The sequence below is a fragment of the Excalfactoria chinensis genome, chromosome 5 (genome assembly GCF_039878825.1).
Source record: "Excalfactoria chinensis isolate bCotChi1 chromosome 5, bCotChi1.hap2, whole genome shotgun sequence".
Lineage (NCBI taxonomy): Eukaryota > Metazoa > Chordata > Aves > Galliformes > Phasianidae > Excalfactoria > Excalfactoria chinensis.
The window spans coordinates 15,618,716-15,641,658 of NC_092829.1; the positions used below are offsets into that span (position 1 = coordinate 15,618,716).

The 22,943-nt window shown below is 49.8% G+C and overlaps 1 protein-coding gene across 7 annotated transcripts in view; it reads left to right on the top strand.

Annotated features, from left to right (window-relative positions):
- FOXN3 (forkhead box N3) overlaps positions 1-22,943 on the top strand; it is a 210,225-nt gene that overhangs the window by 75,341 nt on the left and 111,941 nt on the right. For 6 of the 7 annotated variants that reach the window (XM_072338318.1, XM_072338317.1, XM_072338320.1 and 3 more), the window contains one exon: positions 15,427-15,983. In XM_072338318.1, the coding sequence (XP_072194419.1) occupies positions 15,441-15,983 (543 nt within the window). In that variant the 5' untranslated portion in view covers positions 15,427-15,440. Of the gene's footprint in view, positions 1-13,146; positions 13,236-15,426; positions 15,984-22,943 lie in introns of those variants that run through there. The other variant, XM_072338319.1, reaches the window with a different exon arrangement.

Consider the following 22,943-nt stretch of genomic DNA (forward strand, 5'->3'; position numbering starts at 1 on the left):
CCTGTGCTGCACAGGAGTGGTGAGATCAGAGTCTATGAGGGCACAATCAATGCAGTAAACAGAGAGGCAGGATTAGAGGTCTGATCTCAGAGCTGTATCTTGCAATCCTTTACCCAGAACTGTAAAGTAAATAAAACCTTTCCAAGAATAAAGAGCGTGGGATTTGATGCCAATTTGGAAAGACCTATACTTCCTGTGCCCTCTGACTGCAGTGCACATAAGGCCTTTTTTTTTTTTCCCCCTCCCCAAAAATCCTAATGGTGCACACTTAATTCATTGTAACTTAATTAACCTTCATGGTTAGGCTTTGTGGTAGCAATATTGAAAGGTTTTTGGTGTGGATGTTTGCCTTGGCCTCGCCTCTTTCTGGAGCCGCGTTCCTTTTTCTGTGTTCTGAGGCAATTGTCTTTAGATTTGCTGTGCCTGTACCTGGTGCTATGCTCAGCTGGCAGCAGTCAGCAGGGAAGTGAACTCCAACAGATGTATTCAGATAAAAACCATATATTTAGTTCCTAGTAATTAGCTGATATATCACAAGGTTATGTAGTGTGAGTAGTTCTGCGAAGCATCAAACTAAACTCTTTGATTCAAAGAATACGTGTATGTGACAGCCCACTTGAAGTGGAGTTCATTTGAAAGGGCAGCTGAAAATACATGTGTTGTACCAAAAGATACCAACATTAACGTAAAGCACCTTCATTGTCAAAGCATTGTGTAGTGGTTAGAACAGAAAATGAGAGTCAATCAGTCGAGGTTCTATTTCTGGCTCCAGCATATCTTCACTGAAGTCAAGTTAATTGGAGTTCAGTACAGAAATCTCCCCACATATAGGATTTTTTATCCACTTGTGCAACTCTCTTTGACTTTCCAGAGCAGTCTTTTTTAGATCATGGAGGAAAGCTGTGGGTTCTTTTATTCGTTATTGCAATATTTTTGAGTAGGCAAAAGAGCATCAGACATGGGACTTCTGTGCTGAGAGAGAGAAATCAGGGGAAGTCTATAGCTCTTACCAGGTGGCTGATGGATTCAGGAGGAGCCGTCTCAAAGCAGTATATCCACTGTGGACTGTGAGCGTGTGCTGGCTTGGTGACACTACTTATAGGATCTATAGCAGGTCTGTGCAGGGACGGTGTGGCTGCCCCTGCACCATACTGTGCAGCAAGTAGCAATGGGGCTTAGTCCCCCATTGTGCCGAGGGTGGTATCTCTGCATGGAGCTCTGCACGTTCCTTTTGGGGTATCAGGCCCCCCTAAAAGTGACACCTAAACCAGCAATTGTTTTGCACAGTCCTGAAATAACTCACTGGAGAAACTGTGCAACACAATGTGTGGCTTTCTTGTGGTCAGTCAAAGTCAGAAATTAAAAGTAGAATCATTAGAACAGAGGGAGATACCACGGAGCAGTGCCAGGCAGGAGTGTGCTGAGCACAGGTCTGGCAGTGGGCAAAGGGCTGGAAGCAGCCACAGGCAGTTTGGCTGTACCAGTTTGTGCAGAATGTTGCATTGGGTAGCTGATAACTAGTAGTATGTATTCAGTGGTTTCTGAGTCAGTGTATGGGCAGCTGTAGACCCCAACGGTGATTTTGAGGGTCTGTCCTTCTCTGTTTTCTGTTGTTATCTTTGTGGGTAGATAAAAAGCTGCCCTCCAGACATTCTGTGCAACTTCTGCAACATCCAGATATCTGTAAGGGCCTTCGTTCTTCTAGAAGTGAAACGATGACTGGAGGCGACATGAGTAGCAAACTGGTTTGAGGAGAGCAGAGCCATCCCTTCCCCCTCCTCCTGATGCTGGACTTCCAGCCAGTGAGGTGATGTGAAACAAGCTGACCAGGGCAGAGGTGCAGCAGGGCAGGGGCAAGCTTCAGTCCAGACCCTGGGAAGATGAACACCCTGCTACAGCTGCCCTCCCTCCATTTTTGAGATGACACTTTAGAAAGTACCTGATGGCTTTGGCAATAGTTACTTCACTGAAAGTCAATTAGAAGTCAGTGGATTTGGGCTTTTAAACCTTTCCAGTGCTTTTCTTACAAGTTACCATCAGTACTTGAAATCTAATCTATTGGCTGTGCCTCCTTTGCACCATCCAGCGATCTCTAATCAAAGCTGTAAATATTGATAAATCTGTAATATCTTATGAATTCTCTATTTTGGGATGTTTCCTGGATGAGTATATTGATCTAGGTTAACAGGTAGGATAACCAAGCCAGTAATAAAAGCTCAGGGTAAATCACTTTTCTGTGATGATGGTTGTGGGCAATGACTGGCAGTGCCAGGACAGAAGCTCCTGCACACTGAAGGTCAGCAAGTCAGCTTGGGCAGCTCATGTAGGAAAAGTCCTTCCCCATTGTGGCAACAGAGGGTCTGTCAGGAGAAGTGCTTAGGAGTGATCAGGATCTCCTTGGGAGGTTGCAAATGAGTTGGCTGTAGCCACGGTGCTGCTGGGTGATACAAGAGACGCGTGCCCCTTCATCTTTATCCAGCTGTGCAGTAGTCCTTGGTTCTGAGAGCACTGTTTCCATCACTGTCACAGGTCTGCAACAGGAGTCCAGTAGTGCAGTAGATGAGCAAGGTTCATGTGCATGGTGCTGTTCCTCAGGGCTGCCTCTTGCAGTGAGACCAGCAGTGTGGCTGCAGCCCAGGATGAATAGCAGCGTGATGCCTCACACCTGGGAGAAGGGGATCAAAACAATAGAAGTACAGCTAGCTGCAGCGTGCTTCACCTGTAATCCTGTGCACGTACAGGAAAATGTCTGTAGGTTATCCCATCCAGCAGCTGATACGATCTATACTATTTTGCCTGAAGCCATTCTGGAGACTACAGAGAAAGTATTAGTGATCTGCAGGAGAAGCCAGGCTGCCTGATGTGGATGTAACATTAGATTTAGCCATAAGACCGGGAGCAATAGAATTTGTTAATCAGAGTCTGTTTTTTCTGGTCAATCTCCTTGGGATATTAACTCGCATTGTTCTAACTCAAGCTCTTCTCCAGGTGGTTTATAAAACAAGAGAGCTTTTTTTGCCCTGTTAATTTCCTGAAGCACAAAGTATTGCTTTCTTGTTTTAAATAAAGCTCCTGTTCTATTTTGGAATAACATAATGAGTGAAAAATGACTTTATCCATCCTGGTGGTAGGACAGCAGTTTGATACACTGCCAGCCAGAGAACCTGGATCAGAAACGAATTTGGGTTCCCAGGCTCTGTGCCAGATGAGCTGAGACATATTTTTGAGGTGATGTACTTGGACTCCAGGAGGAGGTTGTTGACTGTGCTGAGCTGCTTTCAGAAACATCCTGCCAGCTGATCCACAAAACACTACTGCTCCTTGCCTCAAAATGGAGAGCTCTCCTGGCCAACACTGCCTGTGGCTGTTTGAAGGTGCTCCAAAGGAGCTGGATGCGCAGGTGAAGGACTTGGATTACTCTAGGTAGAAATTAAGGAATTCCTGCATATCTGTTCATCCTTATTTGTCACTTAGTGTTGTATTGATCCAAACACAAGCTATCACATATGACAGCAACTACAGCTTGTGGAATGGCGCTTGCCCTTTTCATATGGAGCCAGAGCTGAAATGTGCATGTATGGTGTCCCAAGGACATCCCTCCTCACTGCTACCCACTAAACTTGACCTAACTTCATGCCATTCTGAAACCATGGTCATGCTGTCCCTTCCTCAGAGCCTATTCCTATCTCCCTGATCATTTCCACCCTGGCCATGCAGGTGTCAGGTATAAGGCTGCCACTTGACTGGAGCACCCCACTGAGAAACTGAAGCTGTGGGTTTTTTAAAGAACAGAACCCACGCAGGGCCTGGCCCCTTACAGCCAGAGTCTGGGTGAGACAGCATCTTCCAGCTGCTGTTCTCTCTATGGATAAAGATATTTTCAGCTGGAATGATCTGCTTCCACATTTCGTATGGACGTATTAAGTGCTTGGAAATGTTCCAGGTACTTGAAGTGAGACTATAAAGCAAGAAGTGACTACAAGGGAAAACATGCTGTTTGAACTGTTGTGTAGAAAAAGAACACCCTTTCCTCTTGTCTGAGCAGGTGCAATATTGTTAATTATGGCTGTGTGTTCAGGTGGTCATTAATGGGTATGTTTATGTGTTATCTTTAATTGTCTGTTTGTAACTTCAATTACTTCAAAAAATGAAATGTAGAAATAAGAGTATTAGTAGCAGTCTGAGCAGTAGGAAGCATCTATAAACTTGAGGACTCTACATAAACATGAGTCATGCCATATAGATACACAATAATTCCTTACTATTCACATATCACAAGGAACAGGGGGCTTCAACTTAAGCTGTCAGGTGTTGGATTTAGAGCAAAGGAAGAATTTTTTTTTCACAGTTGATAGCTAAAGCATGGAACTCCTTGCTGTAGCTGTTGGTACTGAAACTTGCATGATATTATATGGCCTTTTTTCAGGTAAATTGATAGGGGAAAAGGTGTGTTTGTAGCATAATATGGCATCTGGTCACATCTTTAGCTGGAGAAGCTTTTAAGCAGCAGGTTAATGTTGGCATAAATCCAGGAATGTAGTGAAGTAGTGCGTAGGAAAGCCATGGTGCACTGGGATACCTAAAGGCAGCTTCAGCTCATCTCCCTGAGGACTCTGCAGGCACCAGTATTGCCCTTTCCACTCAATAAAGTAAGACAGGCATCAATCTCCACCTGGACACCTTCAAGGTCTCACCCTGTCTGGGCACTGAAAGAAGAAACCCTGCTCAAGTAGAATCTGTTAAGTTCAGAAGATCCCTTTGGGTACTTGGTAACTAAAATCTCAGTCCTGAGGAGTCTTGAGCAGCTACTTGCTATGGCACTGATGTGCACACACAACTCTCTCACATAGGTGCCTACCCACCCACAGCCAACATCTGCTTGACAGCTGCTGAGCGTGCACTCACAGGGGCAGTTCTGTAAGCCTGCAGGGGTTCCTAGATGCCAAGTCAGATTTTGCTGTTATAAAGCTCTATGAAGTACACAGTCCTCCAAATAGAGTGGTGTGAGCTGAAGTTGGCAAAGTTCTCTTGTTGTCCTCTTGTTCTCCTGTTCTCATTTGCATTTGGCTGGTGAGCATTTTGATGCAGGAACAGTTGCTCTTCCTTAGCTTGCTTAGTACCTTAAAACCACAGGCTTTTGGCCCATAGCTAGGGTTCATGTGCCAGAATTACTTTTCCCAGGGCAAATCGTGTGACCTCTCCATGTTGGATTTGCAAGGAGTCTGCAGCCAGGGTATCTTCAGTCCTCACTGCAGGTTGAGGACTGTCTCTAGCTCTCTAAATCCGTGTGTGAGAATCCAGTCAGTCGTATGAGGAATGTTCAAGTCCCAGTGCTGTGGCACAGCTCTGTTACTGGTGGCAATGCTTGTTCCACATCATTTGTTTTGTGCTCTTCACTATTGCAATAGTCATGACAGTAACCAGAAATAAATGGAAGTGTGGATATAATACATGTATTCTCCAGCCTAATCTGGACAATGCTTTTGGTCTTTCTCACTCTCTAAAGTTGTGCTCTCTTACTGATTATCTTAGAGCCTGTGAAATGTATAGCTGTTAACTGTCTTTGAAATGGAACTTGCATGTGGTAATGGATGAATAGAGGCCAAGGTGATATACAAGGAGATGAGCATTATGCAGTTCAGAGGGGCCATAGCTTTTGTTTTGAATTTAGTTTATGAGATTTTTGCTTTGCGAGCATCTGAACTTACTGACTTCTGATAAAGTATATGCTTTGTTTTAACAGCACAACCAAAGCACAGAGGAGCCCAACCTTCCTGACAGATAAGCATGCAGTAGGGTCTTGAGAACCATGAGATTATGTGCTTTGCATAGCCAAGGAGTTGCAGGAGCAGTTTTTCAGCAAAGATAACAGCTGTTACACGTCTTTGTGTTGGGCTGGGTTTGCCCACAGGATGCAGTGTGATCCATCTGCCTTCACCTCAGCCACATCAGCTGGCCCCAAGGTGGTGGTGTGAGTTACCCACCCGGCTGGTGCCGGCTGTCTGAAAGTGGTGTCTCAAGGCTCCCCAGTGACTTCTCAGGCCAAAGCCATACATGGCACACTTAACCAAGTGAGTGTTGTTGACCAGTGAAGGGATGCTCCCAACCAGATGAGTGGCACTAACCTGCCAAGAAATAAATCTTTAGTCAAAATTCAGCTTTGGCTTTGTTTCACATAGTTAAAAGTTGTGCTGTCAGTTTGTTTGCTGTTCATCCCCATCCTGTGTCTGGTATTCCTCTGATTTTGGAGCCAACCGTGGGTTGTTTTTATTTGGATCGGATCATGTCTTGGGGCAAAAACTGACATCATTGCTGGGCATCATTAGGGAAATGAGGAGCAGGGTGTGGGGATGCGGGTGCAGGAAGTGCCTTTGTTTCCCACCACTGAACTGGGAGCTGAACTCCACTCACCAGACTGGTTCGTGGGGTCCGGCATGTGACAGGATTTCAAAGCCGCCCTTTGCCAACACCCTTCAGCTATGAGAGGCTCAGGAATCTTGTCAGGTGGAGAGCTGCTGATAAGTTAAGACTTGCATGCTATGTGGAGCAGACATTGCTCTCTTAGTGTTTGTTGGAGGATTTGGGTTGATTGTTTCTTTTTTAATCATCATTTTAAAGAGTAGTACTCATGGAGACTTGGAGACTCAGTGTGTCTCTGGTAAATTCAGGATCGTGGAGGTAAATACACAAAGACTGATCGTACAGTTTTTGGTAGGTGGTAAAGCCCTTTTTTTTAAGTAGTACAGAATTTCATTCTCTGCTTGGTTGTAACATTTCCAGTTTGGAAAAGAAAGAGCAATCAGAATAGCAGTGGTTATTTAATTTGTGAACCTGCTTTGCTAGCTTCTTCTTATTCCACTTGTCTGACTTAGCTGTGGCATGGCAGTCTATGGTTTTGATGTTGCTTTGCACTTCCCATGCTTTACAAATTACCTTGTTATATACCTTATGTAGCAACTGGACTTTACTGTGTAACTTCTGGCTTTTTCTTTTGTCCGGTTGTTTTTGACCTTTGGAGTTGGGTTGTGTAACCAGAGGTGCGAGTAATGTTTTTTTCCACTGAAGATGAGGTGCGTGTCATACCTCAAGTGTCTGTAATGTCACTTTGTAATTGCTTGTTCAACATGTTGCCAGATACTGAGCTGTAACACATAGATACTGGGAGCAATTTATCTTGCCCCCAAAAGCATGGCGTGAGCTGAGGCAGAGCTTTGCAACAAACACTGCTTGCACCGGAGACATAGAACTGTCTCCTATTTCATTCTAAACAGAAAAGCAGTGTTTCCAAACATATCAGAGGCACGTATGGTCCAGCACCTAAAATAAATGATACCGTGCTTTCCAAGTCCTTTGTTTTTATTTTGGTTCAAATCCTGAATATTTGTAGAAGTACTGACAGGCTCTGGAGAGGGGTTGCTTCCAGTTACACATGCACGGGCTGGTGTGCTCTTATTTAGATCTGGCCTTCATTTTGAGGGCAGACTTCAATTTCTGAATAGTATAATTTGAAGCTATTTATAGCGCTTCGTGATTATCTGTAACTGCTAAGGAAAAATATTGGGCAGAGGAGAAATGAAGATGTATCAGCTGCAGCTGCCTCAGCCCTCCAGGCACCCGCTATCGGGATGCAGTGCAGGCCACTGCCGGCAGCACAGGCGGCTCTCATCCCGGTATTTAAAGTTTACTTTGCTGCTTGTCTTGAGCAGGGTCAGTGTTGTAGTGAATAATTTATAGGCAGCATGAATGAGCTCGTTAGTCACCTTTTCAGAGCTTAAATGAGTTTTGTGGTTGTCATTACACGAGCCTTTGTTCAGTGGCATGGCAGCCAGCTGCCTGCTCACCCAGGCTGGCTCCTCTGCTCTGCCAATACCTCCTGTGCTTGTTTTCCCAGCCTGCCCCCTCACAGCACTCCTTGGTGGGCACAACTGTATATCAGCCATGTCTGTGCTTTGTGGGATTAGAACCTGATGATCCTTGAGGTCTCTTCCAACCCAAGCCATTCTATGATTCATCATTGCATCACCTAGCAGAAACTATCGTAGCTGTCTTTGCGTGGATGCAGTCTGGGAACCTGGGCCTGCATGTCACAGGATTTCCTTTGAGAACAGTGCTCAAGAAATGTACAGGAAGAGTAGTGCTGAGTGGTGAGCAGAGGAAAGCATTCTGGAATATCCTGTTGTACAATGAGCTGGAAATCAAGCTGGGAATCAATACAATCACAGCTGGAAAACCCACCCAATGGAAGCAAACAGCCAGAGGAAAACAATCACCTTCTAGCTTACAATACTAGTGGTAGCAAATTGTTTTTTTATGTCAGTTCCTGAGGACCTCAGTTTATGAGATGTGAACATAAACTTTGCTGCTGGGGAGGTCTTAGTTTTTGCATCCGAGGGTACATCAGTAAGGGACAAAATCCCAAAGGCTGTGATGAAGTTTACAGGTGGTGTTCAGAAGAACTGCGGCTGGACAAAAGATACTGTCCAGAAGAATTAGTTTCAGGGATTCTACTGGCAATACTACCTGGGATCTTTATAAAAGAAGTTACTTCTCCATGATAGTTTTTCCCCAAACTTGTCATCTTTACCTCTGTGCAGTGTTGGGCAGCTGGTTTTCCTTCCCCTTGCTTTTAAGAACAAAAAATGCAGTTGATTTCTGGTTCTTCTGATTACTTGTATGTCTGACTTCAGCAGCCATGTGGTAAGTAGTAATGCTGAGATAACTCCAGACCAAATTTTGCTGCACTACACCTGTACAGCAGATAGCAGGGTCTGTGCAGTGAACCCAAGAAAATAGTTCTTTAGTTCTTACTTACGGAGCCTCTGCAGATACTGCAACGACACTAGAAGTACTGGCTGATGTTGCAATTAATTTACCAGCTGCTGTGTATGATTTCGGACCAATAAAGCCATTGCAGCTGAAGATTCCCATTAGATGTGTTTGTAGGCTGTGCTTCCCACTGGCTGGGCTACTAAAATAAGCTGCACTGGCAGAAGTGTGCCATCACCAGTATAAGCTAGGTTTATTCTTGGGTTGCTAGTAAAGTATGTTGGTGTAATTAGACTGGCAAAGCATCTTCCATATGGACCAATTGTAATAAGTGTGTGTAGGACGAACTAGCATGCTTGCTCTTCTCCTTCAACTGCACTCACGTACAGAAACACTCATTGGAAGCTTGTCAGCTGTATATAATTTTAGTGCTAAGCATACTCATTTTCTTAGAAGCTGCAAGCAAGTGTTACTACAATAACATCGTAAATGTGCATACTTTATTTTAAAAGGAACTATTTCATAAAGCCTCTGCATTTCGTAATAAGAAATTCATCCTATTTTATAGTGTGAAACAGAAGTGCTGTAGATATGTTTCCTCACACTTCTGACTGAGCTTCATGTTGGTGCTCCTTTTCCCACTGATTCAGTTCTATTCCTGTTGGATTTCTCCAGTGGGGGTAAACTTGAGGGATAATTAAATGAAAGATTGGGAAATGCTTTGTAAATGTGATTCCACGTGTCTCGAGTGAATAAATGGAAGATAGATCTCCTGTCGGTAAGCAGAAGTGAGGTCTTCAGTGCATGTGCAGCTTGAGCTGTCAGCTAGTGCTTGAGGTGGGGCAGCAGGAGGAGCTGTGCTTGTCCCAGGTCTGGGGTACGAGGGTGGAGTGCCATCCTTCCCTGAGCTGTGCTACCTTGGGTGGCTTCCTGTGGGATTCAGGAAGCTGAATTTGGTGCAAATAACCAACATGGGTTGGTCTGCCGTGGGCAAAAAGAAAGAAGTGTTTGAATTGCTGGTGCTGGATGAAGTTACTCTCTGATCTGCCATCGGTGAGAGGCTTGACCCGTCCTGGAAGGGTGCTGGAAGGAGGAGGCATTAATGTGGATGTGAATGGCCTGTGGTGAACAAAAGGAGGAAATGCCAAGTAGTGGGTGAAGGAAGGGGCAAAGGCTGCAGAATGGTAACGGGATAGGATCGCTGGTAGCGCGGATTGTGAAAGAGGAAGCAAGCAAATACATACTGTATTCATGATCCCGTTCTTAATAGTTCCTGAAGGTGCTCGGCGTGCTTCTGCTCCATGCAAGTTTAAATCCATTGCCTGAGAGATGACAGAGATTCAGAGACGGCAAGTGTGGTAACAGAAGCCAGTTGTTCTTCCTGGAAGAAGGAAGGGAACAAAGGGAGATGGCTGGTGGTTGATGTTACAGCTCTGACACGTCCCACGGTGAAAGGCTGATCTCAGTGGTCGCAAGGAACACAGGCAGCAGCCCTATCTGCTTTTGTCTTTGCTAGGTTGCACTGGTGAGATTGGTGCAGCCACAGGGCAGTAAATAGAACTATTTAGCAAGGTGGTTTAGCATGGCTGTAATATACTGCAAAGGAAGGTGTTCATTGCTGAGTTGGGGAATGGAGTGGGTAGATGAGCTGTGCAGGTCTGGTAGGAGCCCATGACCTTTGCTGCGCTTATTTTGCAACAATTGCTTGTAGGAGGTTATCAGGGATTCCAATCTAGGGGAGGATAAGAGATGAAGGGATACAGGGAGATGGCTGGAAATCCTTGTTAAATAAGATACTGAAACATCTGCAGTTGGTATTCTGAAATCTAAGTGGAAAGATTAGACGGTTGTATATAAGCCCATGAGGTTAAAGTGCAGTGCTCTGCTGTTAGGACTTCTGTTTGCCTTTTAGTACTGCATATACTTTGGTCTTGGTTTACAAATAGTTTTTATCCGTCGGTGTTGCCAACCTTTTGCAAAATGAGTTAGCATTACTTCTGTGTAACAAATGGTGAAATCAGTAAATTTGGTGACTTGGCTGCGGTTACTTGATGGCCATACTGTGGATGATCTGGTGCTGCTGAAGTTTCTAAGCCAGCACTGTGTCTTAGAGGGACTGCAGGGAGGCTGCATCTTCCTCTCTTCATTAGCTGTATTGAATATTGCAGCAAAAAGTCAGGAGCTGGGGAATGCCATCTCCCTGGGAAGTTGTCCCCAGGAGGCTCAGTGTCGTCTCACTGGAGGTGAAGCCAGCAGCTCTGGTTGTTGCTGGGCTTGGGGAGAGCAGGCAGCAGCAGGAGGCTGCTTAGAGCCCAAGCCAGTGGCCCATTCCCTGCTCTCTCAGTGGTCTCTGTCCTGACTGCAGCCCTGCGCTCGATCTCTTCAGCTGAATTCTTCTCCAAACACTCAGACTCTTGACTTTGCAAGCAAAGATAAACGTGACAGATCTCCACGCTAGTTGGTAAGGAGACATGTTGATTCACAAAGCGTATGGAGTAAATTCAGGTGAGTGGCATTTTGACTTACTAACTTGGTTTGGGTTGAAAACAAAAACGGCCATAAGAGCTGTACACACTGATGGTCTGCTGACTGAGTGCCGGGGTGGTCAGAGAGCTCAGCTGGCGTTGTGGCTCTGCAGCCCCAGCTCTTATCTGCGTGCTGCAATCCAGCTGCTGGCCGGTCCTCCTGCAAATATGCAAGAATGCGAAGCAGCGGCTGGCTGGGTCAAGGAGGGGAGGCTGTCGGCAAAAGGAGGTCTGAGTGAGTTACTGCAGGAGTGGCTGAATGGCTTGTTTGAGTGGATGAGTTTCAGCCCTGTGCTCTGTGAACTACGTGGTCTGTCATCTAAAATTTTTGCAGATGGCAGAGACTGAAAAAGGTAACGGATGTCTCAGAAAATGGCAAAGAAATGCAGTGGGACGTAGCAGTGATCCCAGCTGAGCAGGGTGACACTGCGCGGGCCCGCAAGGCCTTGGGGCAGCTGTCCTGACTTTTCTAAAGTAAAATTGCTAAAATGCTTTTCTCCTTGGCTTAAGAATGACTGCCGTGTGAGGCTCTGTCCATGTTCCTGTGCTTCTAACACATTATGTTTGTACAACAGGCCTTTTCTCTATTGGTAGAAATATTAATTTGCAAGTATACTAAATCTGCAAGCCTCGCTTACTTGGGGAAGAAAACACTTGGCTTTGTGGCTCAGGTTTTGGAGGTACCAGTTTTGGAGGTACCTTAGTGCCATGACCTTCAGAAGCTGTAAGATCAAACACCGGGCACACAGGAGGTTGCAGTGTAATTGGCACTGTCTGGGCTGGGCAGCTGCTTTTTCGTGTTGAGATCAAGTTAGGTCACTCCCCTCGGTCCAGAAGAGGCACGCTAAGGTCGGTTTTGTTAATCGAGTTTGATACCGGTTACGTCAAGATAACTTGACGGGACGAAATCAGGCCTAATGTTAGAGCACGGCTGTATCGGCTGCAGGAATCGACTGTTTTGCTTCGGTTTGTTTTCCATGGAAGTCGCGGCGGGCTCGCGGCCAGCGCCGTGCGGCTGTACCAAGGCGGACCCGGGCAGGGCCGCAGCCGGGAGCCCCGCACGGCGCCGTGCCGGCCGTGTTTGCGAGCGGCGGGCGGACGGGCGCAGCCCCGGGGGCTCTCAGGCTCCGCCGTTTCCCGCAGCAGTCGGCCGCCGGCTGGGAGCGGGCCGGCGCTGCGGGACGGGACCGAGAACCGTCCCGCTCCGCCGGGGGGCGGCCCGCCCGCCCGCGTCCGTACTGGCAGCTCAGCGCCCGCCAGCCGCTCGAGGCCGCGGCGCCGCTCGGGGTGCAGCCGCGTGGCTACCGGCGGGGCTCGGCTGGCCGCCGCCCGCTGCGGACGTACCCCGGGCCCTGCGGCGCCGCTCCGCCCGTCGGGGCCGTCTTCCCGCGGGCGCTCCCGCTCCTCTCCCGCGGTCGCGGCCCCTCGCGCAGCCGCCGCCGGCTCGGCGAGACCCCGCCGCTATCGCCGCGGGGCGGCCCCGGTCCGACGCCGAGCGGAGGCTGAGCGGAAGATGAGCGGAAGATGAGCGGAGGCTCCGCGCCGCTCCGCCGCGTCCCGCCCCCGCCCGCAGCGCCGCCCGCCCTCCCCCCGCCGGGGCCCTCCCTCTCTCCCTCCGTTCGTTCCGCGGCTCTCCCGGCGCGGTGGCCCGGCCCACGTTTTCGCTCTCTCCTCCTCCCTGGTCATGTGTCGCCTTTTTTGTTTGCGGTGGAAACAATTTCTCGCTCTTCGGCTCGCGCCGGGCGAACCGCTGCCCGGCGGCGCGGGGTGGGGGGGCGGTGCGGCCGAGCCCCATGCAGGCGGCGGAGCGCCCCGCGCCGGGACCCCCGCGGCGCGCTCGGGGCTCGGGCTGAGGCGGGGCGCGCCATGCCCGCCTCCGTCAGATGAAAGTTTGCGCCGCGGCCATGGACGGACAGCGCTGAGGCCGCCCCCCCCCCACTCCAGGTGAGTCCCGGCCGCCGCCGCCGCCCGCGCGGGGCCCCGCCGCAACTTGGCCGGGAGTTGGCGCGCGCGCCGCCGCGACCCGGCGAGCCGAGCCGGGCCGGGCCGTGGGGGGCCGCGCTTTGGGCCGCCCGGGCGGGACCGGCGGTGCCGGCGCGCTGCCGCGGGGCCCGTCCGGAGCGGCGCGGGGCAGAAGTTGCCGTCCCGGCGCGGGTTGGGGGCCGCTGACATCTGGCCAGCATCGGAGCTATGCGCGCCGCCGGCCTCCCCCGCCCGCCCGGAGCAGCGCCGGTCTCCTAGCAACGGCGTTGATTGGCCGCGTCGCCGGCCAATGGGCGCGCGCCCCCCAGCCCGGGCGGCGAGTGCGGTGGGAGCGGTGCGCGGGGGCCGCCCCCCCTCCTTCCTCCCCCCACTCCGCGTCTCCTCGGCGGCCGCCGCGCAACCCCGGCGCCGCGCGGGGCCCCGGCTGCGGCCGGCTGCGGGTACCCCGCGGTGAGCGGCGGGTTCAAAACGTGCGCTCCGCCGCGACCCCCCGTGTGAGCGCCGCTCCTTTGTCTGCTGCCGGGCACGGGCGGCCGCCGAATCCCTCCTCGTGCCCGCGATCGCGTCCTTCCTCCGGGCCGAGCCGCGCCGCCGGGAGACGCGGAACCGAGTGTCGCCGCGGGGCTCGCGGCTCCGGCCCCGCCTGGGGTTCCGGTCCGGGAGCAGGAGGGCGGCCCTTCGGGAGGGCACCGAAATAAGCGAATTAAACAGAAAGAGAGCAGCGTGTTGTCATGGCGACGGCGCAGTTACATGACTTTGCTGTCAGCCGTCGCTTAGTTCCCCGTTCGGAAGCTCCTGGGACGCAACTTCCATCCGGAGTCGGAGTTGCGCCGCGCCGCGGAGCGCTGCACACCCGGGGCTGGCGGAGCTCCGGCGCGGCTCGTTTCCTCCGGCCGCGGCCCAGCGACCGGCCGTGTGGCAGCTGCGCCTCTGCCGTGCCTTTCCGCTTCGGTAATGGCCGCGTCGATTGGAAGTGTACGGAGAAAGACCCGAGGAACTTCCCCCTTTCGCTTTTGTGTAACGTCTGAAAGAAGCCCGTTGCTTTTCTTCCTCGGAACGGCTTTCCTCCCGTTTGTCCCGGTAGATACACCACTCGTTTCGCTGCCGCCTGTGCTTTTTGCTCTTTAGTGCGGTATCGAGAGTGACTGCAGGAACTGCAGCTCTGGTGGTCCCCTGCACGCAGAGGATCTCAGCCCTTCTCTGCACTCGTGTAGGAGAGCACTGCCTGCTGTTGAAGTGCATTGATCCTCACCAGTGTTTGTTTTGCTGCTGGCCGTGCCCCCAGTCCTCAGTCCTGGCAGTTTTACTGCAGGGCAGTGGCAGGGAGGCTGTGCCGCTGCTGCTGGAGCTCTGCTGCCGTTCACACACTGCTCCAACCCCCCCCAGTTGCACGGCTCCCCCCATCCCTGTCAGCTCACCCTTCGATCAGCTCCCAGCACCTTCCGCCTGCCTTGAGCCATGGCCGGGGGCAGCTCAGTGCAGGTTAAAGCCCTCTCTGTTTACATACACTTTCAAAGCGCTCTATTCCTCTGGTGCTTGTTTCCCCGTGCCTTGGCCCTGATCCCGAAGCTACTGTGCTACTGTGTCCCTCCCTCCTGTTCTGCTTTGGAAGTTCTGTAATTTTTCAGTTGTGCTGCAGCATTGCCTGTAGTTGGATTTGGTGCCTGTCTGCTTGAGCCCTCAGCCAGTGCCTCTATCACAGGGCTGCTGTGTTGCCCTCAAGACTGAAACAGCTGAACTTAATCTGAAGCAACTGCTCATAAGCCTCCCCCGTTCCCCCCCCCCCCCTTTTTTTTAATTTACATGCTTATTAAAGTGATATGATCGGAGTATTCAATGATTTGATACACGTATTCATTATTAAAGTAGTGTGTCTCTGGGATTTCCTGTGCTGGGCTTCAAGTGCAGTGAGTACTGAGGCACGTTGGCATTATCGTATCATTCCATGCATTGGAAGTTCTTTACTTGCCCTGAGTTGAGGCTGTTCTACCCAGCGTTGGGGAGCGAGCTTTAATGCGGGTCTGTTGTTTTTGAAACAGATGGCACGAGGCCAAGCAGCTGGTGGGGAAAAGCTGTCAAAATGTTACACGGTACCTTTACCAGCCAATAACTTTTGTTCTCTGCTTCTTTTCTCCCGTTGTGGGACTTCCAGGAGCCTCTGCCTCAATGGGTCCAGTCATGCCGCCCAGCAAGAAGCCGGAGGGCTCAGGAATCAGTGTTCCCAGCGGACTGAGCCAGCGTTACCAAGATAGCGATTTGTCAAAGGCACTTCACGATGACGAGGACCTAGATTTCTCTTTGCCTGCCATCAGATTAGATAAAGGGGCCATGGAAGATGAAGAACTAACTAACTTGAACTGGTTACACGAGAGCAAGAACTTGCTGAAGAGCTTTGGGGACTCGGTGTTGCGAAGCGTCAGCCCCGTTCAGGACATCGGTGATGACACGCCTCCGTCCCCTGCCCACTCGGACATGCCCTACGATGCCAAGCAGAACCCCAACTGCAAACCTCCTTACTCCTTTAGCTGCCTCATATTTATGGCCATCGAGGACTCGCCAACCAAAAGACTGCCCGTAAAGGATATATACAACTGGATTTTAGAACACTTTCCGTATTTTGCAAACGCTCCCACTGGATGGAAAAATTCTGTGAGGCATAATCTGTCCTTGAATAAGTGTTTTAAGAAAGTGGACAAAGACAGAAGTCAGGTAAGTTTATAACTGTGGAGACCTGTCTGATAAAACTCACCCGCTTATCCCAGCACGTATTCATAACTGTAAGACATAGGCTACGCAGTGCTGTCTGTGGTAATGCAGTTCATTGCATCCAGAAAACAGGCATTTCTTTAGCATGGCTCATTCTGATTTTATTAAATTCATTGTCTAGACATCAGTAAGAAAGCAGTCGGTGCGTGTGTTTTCTTTGCTCCCCAGCTGGTGTCTTCATGCATAGTGGTTAAATATTGTTTTTAGTTACCGTGCTGTGGTAATGGTTTCCAGCTCTACTAGATGAATGTAATCATGTTATAAATAGGCTGCTTGCTGTTCTTGGCTTATACAAACGTATAGTGAAAGGCTATGCCTTATGTAAGAGGCCATCTCTTTTTTCCCCACCCTGTGTCATAGTCAGAAAAGAGGGTGTTTTCTTCTTTTTTTCCTGAATGAGCAGAAGTAGTACTGACTTGTAAGGGTGGAGCTTCATTCTCATGCAGGTAGAAAGAGAAACTCTTCCAACAGAGCAGATAGGTCTGGCATCGGAGGTGAAAGTTACCAGAAACTCAGCCGTTCTCTCTCTGGAGTTTTGCTGCTTCTGAGAACAGCGCAGCAGCAGAAGTCTGGGGAGCAGATTGTTGCTGTTGAATCTCTGCTGTTGCTGTCTGGTTTCATCGCTGAATCCTCAGCTACATCTGCAGGAAGAGGTTGTGTGCGAGGGAATGGGGAAATGAGCCGCGCCGCGGAGGCAGGACTTTGCATAACCTTCTATTGCATAAACCAGACTGGGAGCAGATAGCGTTTTCCGGAGGGGGTGGGCTCCAGGACCTGCGGTCTGGGATGAAGCTTTGGCAAAGTACGAGCGCAGTGATAAAAATACCAGCTTGCAGATGAATTTCACAGTCCTTCCCACAGGTTGGTGAGCTGAATAGCAGGTAGAATCACGTCGCTGGCTGCTCTGCAGTTGGCTGAAGGTCAGAAAGGGAGCACTTTTTTTCTGGCAGAAATAATAGGTGCTCTCAGCTGCTGTATTTCAATTAAGTTAGTGCTGTCTTGTAACTGGTTACCCTGGAGCGAGACTTCTGTTGGTGGTGCTGTTCTCCCTAGTTTGGGTGCAATTGAACTCTAAATGCTCTGGAATAAAAGATGTCTTATGGATGAAGAGCCTCACATTACCCTAAGCTAACAACTTTTCATTTAAGATTACTTAACTTCCTTTTCCTTGCAGCTTTACTTTTCTAAACGAGCGACTTCTTATTTTGTTTCTTTTCTGTGTCGTTCCCTGAAGTGCACTGTCCATGTGTTGGAGATCACACGCCGTATGTTGGTATTTTTATACATTCATTGCTGTGAACGATTGTGTGCGAGATTAGAAAACCTGTTCCTGAACTGGATCTTGTTTCGTGTGAGCTGGAGCCTCAGATTCTTGTTTGGAAGCAGGACTGTAATAGCAAGTGGCACACCAAGCTTTTAGGATCCTATCCCAGGCCATGAGAAACCTGAACACACAGCGCATGTTAAAAAAACAAGCAGTACCGTAACTGGCAAGGCATGTGTTTAGTGCTGCTGTTTGTTCTGTCCCCTTCCTCTGTTTATAAGCTGACTATTTAAATTACAGTTTCCTTCCTATGAGGAACCTGTATTCATGCATATCTGTCAAATACCTGCGGCCTTCTAAGATCACAGGAACCGTTCCATGAAGCACTTCTCCACGGGGAAGGGGAGAAGCGCAATACATGAGTAGTCACCTGTGTCTCGAATGCATGATTTAGAGCCATGGTTACACAGCAAGACAATAAGATGTGGGGGGAGCCCTTGCCTGTGTAAGTAACAAGGCTGGGCTTTAGACTCCCTAGAAAAGGATAGGATATGAAAAATAATTCCTTCCATCGTTTCGTGCTCCTGAGCCCTTAATAACTATGCAGTCACCCTGCTGGTAGCCAGCATTAAGGTAACTGAGAAGAGAATCTGAAACTTTAAATGCACAAAGTCAGGTCGCTTAACTGGTGTCCTGGCCAAGGGATGTGGCAGGTGGGGATGGGAGTGCAGGGCTGGCGCTGAGGCCGGGTTGCTGAATCAGGTGCTTGACAGCTAATTGTGGACTTGGAAAGCACTAACCTCCAACTGCTGGCTTTGAAAAGGCAGTCATGTGCTCACTCACCTCCACAGTTAGTTAGGGTGCCTTACAGCAAGCAGCTCTGTTGCTGACAGCAGCCTGCAAATCTCATAGTGTCCCTGAGACCTCAGGGTGGGGATAACTCTCCATTACAAGGAATCATCTCGTGCCACTTCTTCCAGTTTGTAGCCACATTCTGCAAGTTGCAGGCTTAGAGCGTGCCTGTCTTACTGTTTTTATGTGACAAAAAGCATTTGGCAAATGGCATCTCTGAAATGCTAACAAGCCGGGCTCTGAAACGTGGGGTGCAGGGAAGGAGTTAATCAGTGCTGGGAATTGCAGGCATTTGCTGGCTGATGCACGCTGACACACACTGAAAAGCTCGAAGCTTTCCTCTCCGAGTTGTGCCTTCCACTGTTTGTTTGTATCGCCTTTCGGTAATGGTTTTTCTAAAAAAAGTTCTGCTGAACACTTAATTCCTTTTTGGATTCCCTCTGCATAGTAGTTCCCTCAGTCTTGGGCTCGCTCATTTATATTCATGGCTAAATATGTATTTAATAGCCTGCAGCTCCTCCTGCATGCGTGTGAATGCTCACATTTCCTGATCTGAGATCCTTGCAAGAGAAAGAACTTACAGGCTGCATCGCTTTAGTATCCAGCTTGCCTTGTTCTGGACCTTCTGTGGGAGCAGACGTTTTCTCCCCAGCTGTGTTCCTGTGTTGCAGCAGTGCACAGGGCTGCCGTGCTGTCGGGCTCCCTGGGCAAGCCAATGGTGGCCGCGTGTAACTTTGCAGTGAGGCTGATCTGCTGGCTTGAGGCAGGCAGGAGGACTGAAGAAGGGAAAACGCTGAGCCCTTGATTGTGCAAACCTCTTTGCATTGAGCTCAGCAGTTTAATAATAGTTGGCCGGAGTATAAAGTGTCACATGATGGGGAGCACAAGAGGAGTTCCCTGGCTTTGTTTATACTGCTGGACTTGTGAATTCAGTCATTCAGATTAATCCTATTGTGAGCGCACAGATCTAAATGTCCTCTAGTGTGTGTCCCGTTTAGCGCAGCCCTCAGCCCATGACTTCTCTGACTTCCCTGCCATCTGGTCCTTGGCTGTGGAGAGGAATTTTTCTTGTATATGCGTCTCCATAGCAACGCGTTTGCAGTTGATATGGAAAGTAAGCAGTTGCCCTAGCAACGGAGTTACTGATGTGGCAGCTCCTCTGCTCGCAGGGAAAGGGCTAAGCTAGTTCAGACGCATTATGTAGGTTTGCTGTAATTATAGCTGCGCCCACTAGTGCTGCTGTGGCTGAGGGTCTGTTGCAATATTTTGCGATAAGCCTCATTTTTTTCTCCTTGCAGATCTGTATTATTATCTGTCTGGGGATTCCTGGTTTGAACAAAGGCCGATAAGGTTGTGTTTTCAGGGCGTGTGATCAATCCGTGCCTTTGATGAATGCAAACTTTGCTGACTGTTATTATGAAACGTGAGCAGATGAAGGAAAAAGGTGCTTGGCACCACTGGCTTCTCTGCAGTTTTTTGGTCTCACTCAGCAGCCCAGTTATGGAAGAGGATGCTCTCATCCTGTGCCTCGTGCTCTGCTGCCTTTGTTTGCCCGTTCTGTGCTGCTCTGGGTATCCCTCCTGCAGAGCGGGCTCCTCTTTGTGTCTGCCCTGCTTGTCTGAGGCAGAGAAACGTGCACATGTTCCCAGCTGGGTGCATGCTGGGGAAATTCAGGACTCTTGAGGGTTTGTTTGGCACTTGTGCTGTGGGACGTCTCAATAAAAATGTCTCAATAAAAATGTAGTGAGAGTAAGGGATATGTTTATGGAGATGGGAACAAGAAAATTCTCCTCACTTGATGTTGAGGTTATTCTTAGAAGTACATGGACCATAACTGGGTCACAGAGATCCAGCAAGGCTCCTCCTCCGTCTGGAGCGGGCTGTGGGACCCGAGGCCTCCTGCTTGTTATCAGGGTGTGCAGGGTGTCCTCGTGTCCTGCTCAGCCTGGTCTGTGTCAAGGCCAGGGAGCTGGTGGGACCCCAGGTGCAGCGTGGGGGCTTCCGAGGAGGCCCTGCAGCAAGCACGCTTCCTCTGAAGTGATACTGCCTGTGCTTTTGGCAGGCAAAGCCCTGCAGGAAGGTAAGAGCTAGATGGAGTGAGAGGCAAGGCAGCCTGGTTGTTCTTTATTATGAGATCTCTTAATCCAATCTGCATACACACAAAGGTGGTAGACTCCTGGCTGTGTCCTCCCTCTGCTAACATTCAGGAAGATGTCCTTTGAAAGCTGTTTGGCCCTCTGGGTATGGAAACAATCTTCTCCAGTTCTGATACCACTATCACCTAGCCTGACCCACATAGCACAAGCATCAGAACTGCATTGGGTTTGTATCGTCTGGTTGGAACTACAGTGGGAAAACCCCTTGGACTCATGTTAAGGACCTCAGGTGATGCTGTTAATAAAATGATGTCGTAAATGAGCAGATCCAATTGTTTATGACCCAGATCATTAAAAGAAAAGCGTGTGTTTGTTAAATTAGAATTTGTTGTGTTTAACCCTGGATCCATTTTCTTATATTTCAGTCCGTCACACATGTGCTCTCAGTCACCAGAAATGCACCCCTCAGATTATTTTTTAAAGCAGAGGGAGTCATTTCTTTCCAGAGAAATCATAGCAGACTCTAGAGCCTTCCTCTAATATGGGATTTCCAGATATCAGACAATTTGTGGAAGAGCTTTCTTGAACCCTTTCAGTTTTGTTTTTGAAGCGCAAAAGCAAGGAATTACGCAGAATATTTAAATAATAGATTTCCTAAGGCTCTGCATGGAAGTGCTCTTCCATTTAGCTGGCTTCCAGCTGGTTGACTACATCACTGCTTACTCCTTGCAGTAGAGACTGTGTGTGTGTGCTGGTTTAGGGCTGTACGGTGCATAATTAGCTCTTCTTCAAACAGTGGTAAGAAGGTGGTGATATCCAGAGGCCTCTGCGCCTCCTGTCTCAGTTACTGGCGATACCTGGCCCTTGGGGAAGATAGGCAGTGGGCTGTCCCCATCCTGGGGAGCTGTGGTGGGCTGACAGGCAGTTGGCCTGCCGGTTATTTGGGGTAACTGCTCCATGCAGACATGGTGTGAGTTGTGTTAGTGCTGCAGGGCCTGGACACAAGGGCCTGGGCTGTGCAGGCTGGATGGAGCGAGTTGTCAGCCGTGGCTCCTCCCTGTTCTGGACTGCATGCTCCAGCAGCGTGCTGACACGCTTTGGCATTTCAGCGACCAGCCCTGGATCTAGTTGCAGATCGGATCCAGCTGGACTTTTTTTTTTTTCCTCTCTTTTTGAATTCTCAAGTTGCTTTTCAGCTCAGTTCTCAATTCAGGTCACAGCCCAGCAGTCAGTGATGCTGACACAACTGAGGGAGCTGTGACAGGGGCAGCTGGGGAGTACCTTTGGTTGAGGTGCCTGAGGGGCAGTGACAGCAGAGGCCTGATGGAGGCCACTCCTGCGGGGAGAGCAGGTCACACATGAGATCATGGGGTTGGGCTTGGAGGAACCCCAGGGATCACTCAGTCCAGCCCGTGCTCAGCAGAGCAACCCTCAGCAATGGGATGTAGCCAGGCAGGCTGTGAATGGAAAGGGAGTCTCCAGAGTAAGAGACTCCATTTCTTCTGAAGATGCTGGCTTTTGGTTTTCTCCTGGGAGCAGTTGTTCAAGGGGCCAGTATGTTTCACAGCTGGTTTAAACTGTGCCTAATGTGGGCTGCCAGCACCAGGCACAGGCCCCCAACAGCCTTTGCTATACAGATGAGCCCCCCTTCTCCAGGACCACGCTGCAAGCTCCTCTCCAGCTCCTCCCAGCACCTGTGTCACTGTGCAGTGAGCTGCTGGAAAACTGTTTTCAATGGGATTATTTTTCAGTGGGCTGATTAGGTTGGCTCTTTTTCAGCTCTCTGCTTGGCTTGTGGTATCTGTGGTCAGGTAGTACCTGAGGCAGCACAGGCGTGGGCTGAGCTCCATTCAAATAGGCAGCAGCTGGCAGCTCAGAGCTGGGCTGTGGGGTGGGCAGGGCTGTGGGGACATGAGCAGTGGAGATGGTTCTGAGGGAGCTGTGCTGGGGATCCTCTTGAAAGCTGTTATGAGAGGACGCTGCTAAGGAAGGATGTCCACAGTGTCAGTTGACAGACTTTTCTACACAGCTGTCTTTGTTTCCTCATTGCCCTCAGTGCTTCTCCCTTCTTCCTGGGGAGCTAACAGAGCACTGCAGACCCACAGACCCAGTCTGTCTCTGCAGCTACTCTCCGCTCTGAGTACAGCACTGGGCTAGAACTCAATGCTGAGCAGTGCCTTATGTGCCCATGAGCAATCGCTGACCCGTGGGGAGCTGCAGGGAATCTCCTGTGTGGAGGGGTTGGTGTGCAGCTGAGCAGCAGGCTAAGCAGGAAGGACTCACTGGTTTTCTCATCTGGCTGAATATTCGTACTTCAGTTCTTCACCAAAACAGCAAAGAATCCATTTTAGCTAAGCGTGTGTCCCTTGGACTTCTTCCTCCCCTGAAAAGGAAGCGGAATGCTTCCTGCTGGCTGAAGCGGAGCAGCAGGTTGTGCTGCACAACCTTATTCCTGAGCAAAGACCTCTTGAGAAGTGTTTAGGAGAGCTGGCGGTGATTGAGTGGTGCGACTGTGAGTGCTGCTTGGGCAGCCTGAGACAGCCTGCGAGGTGCTGAGGAGCCTTCCTTCCTGTGAGCAGGACGAGCCGGTAGCAGGTTGCTGCACAGCTCTGTTTCCCGTACAGTTGTTCAGATGTTGGCCCGCTGCGCCTGCAGCTCACTGCCACCCCCTGAATTATTTTCAGCTGTCTT